At 42.5% G+C, this 8,817-nt stretch overlaps 1 protein-coding gene across 1 annotated transcript; it reads left to right on the forward strand.

Annotated features, from left to right (window-relative positions):
* Positions 1-4,798: 4,798 nt before the first annotated feature.
* On the forward strand, positions 4,799-8,558 carry 42sp43 (P43 5S RNA-binding protein). Its single transcript, XM_062408583.1, has 9 exons — positions 4,799-4,986; positions 5,695-5,795; positions 5,877-5,973; positions 6,106-6,194; positions 6,448-6,521; positions 7,065-7,145; positions 7,263-7,492; positions 7,783-7,836; positions 8,000-8,558. The coding sequence occupies exons 1-9, from the start codon at positions 4,846-4,848 to the stop codon at positions 8,279-8,281; spliced, it is 1,149 nt and encodes a 382-aa protein (XP_062264567.1). The 5' UTR covers positions 4,799-4,845; the 3' UTR covers positions 8,282-8,558.
* Positions 8,559-8,817: the final 259 nt, after the last annotated feature.

Consider the following 8,817-nt stretch of genomic DNA (forward strand, 5'->3'; position numbering starts at 1 on the left):
GCGAGGCTGGAGCGAGGGCGAGGATCCAACGTGAATGTGTTACACGCCTGATGATGCGCGTCCACTCATCTCTGTCCCTCTCTCTCTCTCTCTCTCTCTCTCTCTCTCTCGCTCTCACTCCCTCTCTCTCTCTCTCTCTCTCTCTCTCTCTCTCTCTCAGCCACGGAGAATCTGCATTGGCAAATCAGACTAAGTAGAAATGAAGCGTTGTCTACAGCCTCGTGGCGGAGATGATCGATAAAGGCATGTGGATCGATCGGTGAGGGGGAGGAAACGGTTTGCGCGGGTGCGTATGCGTGAATGAGCTTGTGCGGAAACAGGGGAAAAGGCGAAGAGAAACGCTTTGGGTCTGCGGTGAGGAGGACACGTGGGACCGTGGGACCCTCCCTCACCCAGAGCAGCCTCCTCCTCACGTTGCCAGGCAGCGCAGCGCGGGGAGAGGATGCTGCTGCTGCTACTGCTGCTGCTGCTGGTGGTGGTGGTCGTAGTGGTGGTGGTGGTGAGGGACACGGCCGAAGAAAGGCCGTTTAGGATGTTATAGAGATTAACAGTTGGTCCATTGTTCCAGTGTAGTGTAGTGCTGTTACATTACAGGTCTGCAGAGAAAAGACAAATACAATTAAAACATCCAGTATCTAAAATCCAAAAATGCATGCTGAAGTGTCCTTGGCAAGATACTTAACTCCTAAAATTGAAATTGAAAAATAATATTAAATTAAATGAATCCTGCACAGTCCGCTACTGGAAATAACAGAAATGAATAAAAGTACATGCAAATTTTGGTAAGAATTTGAGCATGTATAAGCCCTCAAAAAGCCAATTCATTTACCTGAAAAAAATTAATAATAAAAAGAGCATTACACATCCATTTCTTGGGTGTCTCAAGTCATGAGTCGGAAAGTTTTGGAACCCCTGATCTATTTAACTATATAACTTATAGATCAACAGGGGCTATACACACTAACAGAGGATTCAAGATAATGATTGCAGGTTGGATTATGAGTTTAATTATTTATCTCTAAAAGTGTCCCACCACATAATCCATGGTCATTGATAAATACTCTCAAACTGTGAAAGTGAAGACGTGCAGTGCTCTGTGAGTTACTGTCTCAGCCCTCTGTGACCTGCAGGCTTTGCTTCCTCGCAGCAGTTGAGTCTTGAAGCATCCATCCAGCACATCCCTCTAATGGAGGCGCATTGTTCACTGACAGCCCCCTCTGAATATTTCATCTACACAGAGACAGTGGGGAGCATGCAGCAAAAAAGAGTCGACTGCATCTACGGCAAAATATCTCTGCATCTCCTCCAGAAATACAAAGAGTGACTGCCTCAAACTCAAAAACAGACATCAGATCAGCCCTTCTCCTGTGTGACATCGAACAAAATCATCAGCAACGTCTCCTCTGTTCCCTCCAGTGGTCTTCAGCTGATAAACGTAGACATGGCTCTACGTCATCACACAGTGCTGACGGTGGCAGAGCATTAAGTATTCAGTATTCAGCAGTGGTACAGCTGAAACTGCAATGAGCGCCGAGAGGAGTCAGGGCTGAATAGAGGTCGACGGCTGTGCTTCAAATGAAAAGTTATTAGGATCACATGGGATTTCTACAGAGGCTTAAATGATCAGAGGTCAAACAGAAGAACAAGTCATCCATCATTTATTTTGTCCAGGGAAGAGAAAATTCAGTTTCACAACAATGCACGGTCACATTCAGCGGCTCTATAAACGGTGGCCCATAGAATTGCACTGAGCACACACTTCTACCAAGGCCCAACAGTCCCCTTATGAAACCGCATTTAAATTCACTACATCCAGATTTCTATTTGGATCTGCTCCAAATTGCACAATGTCTGTTTTTTTGCATCTTGTACTAAGATTTGTCCTCTGAGAAATCCCAGCTCGCAAAGTAAAAAAAGATTCCTGGATCCGCCCAGTGATCATAATTTGTATTGTTTCTTTCCTGAGCCATACAGCATCCTCCCACCAAGTTTCACTGTAATCGGTCCAGTGTTTTTTGTGTAATATTGCTAAATAACAAACAAACAAAATGAAAACACAACCTGCTTGGTGGTGGTAATAATAACAATTATCCTAAAATTGATGAAGCAAAATGAAAATCCAGATCCTGATCTGCAACAAAATGGGGATGTATCTCGACCCATACCACAAAGTTTCATGGAAATCCATCCAGTAGTTTTTGAGTAATCCTGCTATATAACACACAAACAGACAAACAAACATAAACATCAACCTGTACCTGTGTCCTGTGTTGCAGGCCAGGCTGAGCCTGATGAGACACACACACACACTACCCTCTACTGTGCAAACAGGAGTATCACAACGACACAGCAATAGTTATTTTCATTCTTTCCATCACGTCAGCCCAAGTCAGTAAAGATTTACACTACGAGACAGTGTTTTTCCCAGCAGCCATTTTGACATGAAAAAATGGATGAAGAAAAATCCAGATTTAGTTTTGTGAACTGATATTGACCAGTGCAATTTGGTGCAGATCCATTTTAGATGTGTTTTCATAAGGGGACTGTGGGCCCTTGGTCATTGCTCATTCAGGAAGATAAAACTATAATATATGTATGTAATATTAATTTTTGATGCTTTGTATAATATGTCTTATACCATCAAAGGTGTGGGTCAGGTTTGGATTTATCTAAAGTCCATAATAACCAGTGGTGGAATGTAACAAAGTATTTTTACGTCGTTACTGTACTTAAGTACATTTTTACGTATCTGTACTTTACTTTAGTAAAAATAATAGTGCATACTTTTTACTTTTACTCCTTTACATTTTTCAGCTATTATCTATACTTATACTCCACTACATTTCTACAATATGTGTCGTTACTCGTTACATTTTATGAACACAGTTTCGGGAAATATGGATTGGGTTGCTGTTTTGGAAGTTTAAACGCCCACACACACACGTGTCCTTACACCGCAAAAAGACGTTTAGGATTATGTTTATAATAATGACAACAAGTAACGAAATATCCACAAACCTTGTGCCTTTATCAGCCATGTGTTAAACAACTAAAAGTAATGCTTTTTCATGCAACAACGAGGCACATTTAGCGATCTTTTCCGTTTTTCAGGAACTACATTTTCAAAATAAAAATATAACATTTCTCTTTCCGTCTAAACCATTATAAAATATTCAGAAGATGAATATTTTGGCTGCCTGACCAATGGTCAAATGTTCATTTCAAGGTCCTTCATTTAAAATTTCTCATTCTAAGATCTGCCTTGTTCTGACCAGTTTTAAAGTTGTTTTTTGTGTTCCATGTTTCCATTTTATACACGTTTACAATTAAATACAATTTTAAAGCTATAACATGTTGTCTTTATTGGTTTGGCTTCATGGTATTCACTTTGCAGATAATCCCTGGTAGATAACTTGTCATCCGCAGAATTGTAAGATAGAGTGTGAACAGTATTACAGAGGGTAAGCACAATAAGTACACCAACCTTTCCAATAAACAAATGTTGTTGCTTATAATTATTACTATTAGTGACATCTGTAGAGGCATGAGTATTACCAGTAGCTATATCAGCATTCTTTATCAAAATGGCACAGCATAAAAATTGACAGACAACCCATTGCATGAGTACTTTTACTTTTTATACTTGAAGTAAATTTAAAAGTAAGTACTTTTTACTTTTACTTAAGTAGGATTGTTGACGTAGTATTTTTACTTTTACTTAAGTACATCTTTTCCTGGGTACTTGTACTTTTACTTAAGTACTAAACTTCAGTACTTCCTCCACCACTGATAATAAAAGATTGGCTGTGGCTCAGTAGGTAGAGTGGGAAGTCCACTAACCAGAAGTTCAGTCTCCCTCACTTATGTGTGGTGAGGTTCAGTGTCTACTGAACCCCCGGTTGTACGAGTGATATGAAACACTAGATTACACATTTCATCAGGTCCAAGTGGCCCGAATCTGATTTCCCCCGGCTATGTGACCCAGATCTGATTGTTTAATGACCGTGTGAACAGCACAAGTCACGTGGAATCTGATCTTTTCAAATTCAGTAACAGATCAGATTTTTTGAAATACGACCTCAGTTCCTTTAAGAGGTAGTCAGTGGAGGGACAGTGAGGTTTTAGACATCAAGCACTTGGGATGACACATCTCTACAAGCAAAAATTGAGGTGTCATATTGTCTGTGTATGAAAAAAAAAATGTAACCATAAACATCTGTGGCCCTCATGTTTATTACTCACTTCTTCTCTCTGTTTACTACTGTACACAGTGTGTCGCGTGTGACGTCTTGATGTTCTCCTACACTTGGTCACCTCAGGGCCATGACCAGGTCACAGGTCAGGTCTGATGCTGGCCACGTTTTATAAGACAATGTGAACAGCTACATAAACGACCCACAGATCTATAAAAAAAAATTCAAATTGAGCACTAAGGCTTTGACGTGTGAATGTAGTCGTGTAGAGAAAGTGCTGCACGTGTGTAATTTGGAGACCATTTATACCTCTAGAGGATATTAACAACAACTGGAGTCGAAGCAATTACGCTTTAAAAACCATTGCAAAAGAAAACCACCCAAGATGAGATGCAGATCTTAATCATTGAGCAACAGGTGTCCAAATGCTTCACTTGTGTTGTTCACCGTTGTTTGCGCACGACACAGTGATTGTGGTTAATTGCTTTCTGCCTGGTTTCCTGACGGTGGCGCCGGGTTGAACCAGCGATCCGGACGCTGCCAATTACACTAATGAAGCGCCTCGGAAACAGGCTATAAGAGAGGCGGACTAAAGCGGCCGCTCCTCCATTAGAGACAAACATTACGAAGAAGAGACGTGCTGAGATATCGGATGAAGATGGAGCCGTTGCGAAGCGAGAAACCGGCGAGCGCTGCACCGAGGCCGCAGCTGAAGTGCAGCCACGTCAACTGCGCAGCCGCTTTCACCAGGCAGTGGAAACTCAAGGAGCATGAGACCGTGCACACCGGAGAGGTACAAGGACACGTCTGACCGTGTAGACAGCAGGAAGTACTACAGCATTTTAATCAAGTTTAAAGTACAAATGAACAGAAGTGCTTGAGTTAAAGTGGGCTTCAGATGTAACTTTTCCACTTGAGTAAAATAAATGTAACACCTGCTTTTAAATAAAAGCAAATGTATTAAAGGTAAGAGTACAACAACGGAAAGAAATGTAATCAACTACAAATACAGAAATAACTTCTACTTAAGTAAAAGTTGCTGCAGAGTGTAGCAAATTCCATGATGCAATTGTCTGTGTATTCAGTTTAATACAATAATAACATTAATATACTGCAGTTGATGCTTATGAATATCTGTATTGTCATATTAATTAATGTCGGAGTCTTCATCATAAAACTATTTTAGGTGATTCTTGCAGCTGCAGGAGGAGGCGGGGTCTAAGGTCACCTGCCCAATCTGATTGTGATCATAGTGGAGCAATTCCACTCCAATTATTGGTTACCCTTAAACATAAGACGATGTTAAAACAATGCATAGTAACATTTTGATAAAGTATACATATTTTCAGTAACACTAAAATGCACTAGTCCGATAACAAAGAAGAGAAATAAAAGTAATGCTTGAAAATATAGACCTGCCAGATCTGGTAAAGAAGCGTGTGCAGTTTTTCTGAATTTGAAAGTTTGAAATGTGCCCCAACTTAACTCAAAATGTACCCAGCGGCCGTGCCAGTGCGCAGTTGTAGGCTGTGGTCGACGTTTCACGAGGAAGTCTCACCTGAGCCGCCACATGCTGCAGCACAAAGGAGACAAACAGTTCAAGTGAGTCACACGATGAAGATGCATTCTTGTGATAAGGTCACTGTTGCTGTTCCTGTCACTCTTTCACTGTACGTCCCTCAGGTGCATATTTGCGACCTGCACCAAGACTTTCCTCACCTCCAGCAAACTGAAAAGACACGTGGGTTGTGCCCACGCAGCGAAAAACAAGTTCTTCACGGTTAGTCTGAAACTGAGCCACAAGATGGCGCCAACACGACGCGTTTCTATCCACCAGCTCTCCTGCCCTCGATGTTGAATAACTTGTTTTTAAGTGTCGTTTTAACCACTTGAGGTTTTTCTCCTCCCACAGTGTAACCAGCCCAACTGCTCCTTGACCTTCAAAAAGCGCAGGCTGCTGAAGCTGCACTTGAAGGAGCATGATGTGTCTGCTGAGTTCAAGTACGTCTCTACTACAATGTTTATTTCTTTCCTGCCGAGAAAACCCAGCCTGTGGCTTTGTCTTATGACTTAATGCAATACTTGATATCCCCCCCGACTGTTAAAGACACGCAGCTGCCATGTTTTTAATGAATAAACTGTTTAATTCCCTGCAGTGCAGACTACAGCAGGAGATAAATGAGTGGTTTGGTGGGTGTGGCATCACTGAATTGATTAAATTAATTTTTACCTGTCATTTCCCTGCTGGGTTAAGGTGCACCAAGGACGGATGCAACGCTACGTTCGTCTCCCACATCGCCCGCAAAGCTCATAAGAAGAAGCACGCAGGTTGGTCCATTTATATCCTGGCAGGGGTTCTTTCATCCTCCACCCCGGTCAGATTCCTTCATTAAAGAGGGCGTGCGTTTCAATTGAAGATGATTCCCTCAGGAAAGATGATATACATGGCTAGAGATCAATCAATCAAATTTTAATTGTATAGCCCATATTCACAAATCACAATTCGCCTCTTTGGGCTTTAACATGGTGTGACATCCTCAGTCCTTAACCCTCAGCAAGGAAAAACTACTCAAATCCCTTTTAACAGGGTAAAAATATGTAGAAACCTCAGAGCCACATGTGAGGGATCCCTCTCCCACGACGGACAGAAGTGCAATAGATGTAGGAAAACATCAAGATTAAGGTTTTTTCCAGCATTGATGAGGGTAAACATTTTGAAGGATAACTTCAATACTATATGTCAAGCAGTCCTTCTGCAATCATAGCCTATGGTCAGCAGCCAGCAAGATCATGATCCTCCATCCAGATCGGATGCCACTATGGTCTTTGGTTCCTGATGCACTCACTGACCTGCCCCCCCCCCCCCCGCAGGTTACCGCTGCCCTCGTGCCAACTGCAAGGTGCAGGAACACAGCTGGGGGAAGCTCCAGAAGCACATGGCCAAACACTCAGGTGAGCAGGTTGTGGTCACCTAGCAAATTCCATCCCGAATGTTTCTTTAAGTGATTCAGTGTTTTTAACCCAGCGTCCGGGGATAATGTTGGTTGATACTTCCGTCTTTTTAAACAGCCACCTTCGAGTGCCCAGTGTGCAAGAAGGTGTTTAAGAAGGCCGAAACACTGCGCAGGCACAAGTGGGTCCATGCTTCCCACAAGCCTGTCCTGGTCTGTCCCAGGAAGGACTGCCAAGCCTACTTCTCCACCACCTTTAACCTGCAGCACCACATCCGCAAGGTTCACCTCGAGCTCCTCAAGTACACGTGCGCCTTCCCTGACTGCCCACGCAAGTTTGCTATGCGGGTACATAACACGTTTGCTGGTCCTTGTGAGGTGATGTGATCAGTTCTTGTATTCAAAAAACACTTTCTATTTAACTTTTGATCCGCGTAATGCAGAACTGCCTTTTTAATAGTGATATTAGAACTGGGACACGGATCAGCAGATTTCTGCGAAAACTTCAAAAATCCAAATTTGAATCTGATGAAATTGGGTGTAAACATGGAGGAGGGACAATTTCTGCATATTCCACAGCTTTTTGTTTTTGTACAAAGCCTCAGTATGTTGTGTATATTATGACTTTTCTTCCACAGGAGAGTATGAATAGACACCTGCTTCACCATGACCCAGCTGCCACCACTCTGAAGGTGAGACTGATGTCAGTATTTCCCAAGTTAGTTGAAGGCTTAATCAACCTTTTCAGATGATTGATTTTGGATATGTGGCTATACACAACCAAAGCATTGACAAAAACAATATTATCCAAAAACCTCTCCCTGAAATATGTTTGTTTTTTTAATATCCCAACAGAAACGTCAAAGGGCCAAGAAATCGTGGCAGAAGCGCCTGAACGGAAACCACCACCCCCTTGTGGAGCAAAACCTGCATCGCCTCTTCGCCCTGCGCATGCGCATCTCCAGACGGGCGAAAGTGGAGACCAACCTCTCGGGCCTCTTCAACGAACGCAAGATCCCTCATTATGTTGACCCGGAGGTCAACCTGCGCAACCTGTTCGGCATCAAACAGTCCCGTCCTTTGGAGGAGAAACCGGAGGAGGCTCCACTGGAAGAGGAACAGGCTCCGGCAGTTTGACGGCTAAGTCTCTGAAAGCCGTGGACTGCTACTTTAATTTGAGAATTTGAAAATTTGGGTCTCTTCGGTTTAAGTTTTCTAATGTAGCTGAAATACATTAATATTTTAATTTAAACAAAGTGTTTGTTACTTGAAACATTGATAAGCATGTGAAGCGTCTGAGAATTTGAGATTGAATTCTTTGAAGACAACAGGTCTTCAGTGAAATGCTTGTTGACCCAATAAAATGAGTTACATTTTCGATCAAAGTGTTTTTTCGTGCTGTCATCTTCTGATGTCACTGGCAGACGTCCTTCAGCAGCAGCAGCTGGTGGAGAGGTATTGTCTCCGGGCCAAGATTTTTGTTCAGTCTCAATTTAATTGCAATTAAAAGCATCTCATTGTTGACACACTTGAGCAGCTGTTCTCCTCTTGAGCTCTTTTTGGTGGCACAGATTGGTTGACATTTGCAGACCATGTTGGAGCTCATTAAATATGAACAAAGGGCTCAACATGAGTAAGAGCTGAGTCACGGGAAGCATCGCTTTGAGGGCGGA

The sequence above is a fragment of the Platichthys flesus genome, chromosome 16 (genome assembly GCF_949316205.1).
Source record: "Platichthys flesus chromosome 16, fPlaFle2.1, whole genome shotgun sequence".
NCBI classification, from domain to species: domain Eukaryota; kingdom Metazoa; phylum Chordata; class Actinopteri; order Pleuronectiformes; family Pleuronectidae; genus Platichthys; species Platichthys flesus.

Bases quoted from the DNA above. Each gene is read 5' to 3' on its own strand.
- 42sp43 (XM_062408583.1), top strand. From the start codon at position 4,846: ATGAAGATGGAGCCGTTGCGAAGCGAGAAACCGGCGAGCGCTGCACCG. The intron at 6,195-6,447 runs GTACGTCTCTAC...TGCTGGGTTAAG, and splicing joins GATGTGTCTGCTGAGTTCAA to GTGCACCAAGGACGGATGCA. The intron at 7,493-7,782 runs GTACATAACACG...TTTCTTCCACAG, and splicing joins CACGCAAGTTTGCTATGCGG to GAGAGTATGAATAGACACCT.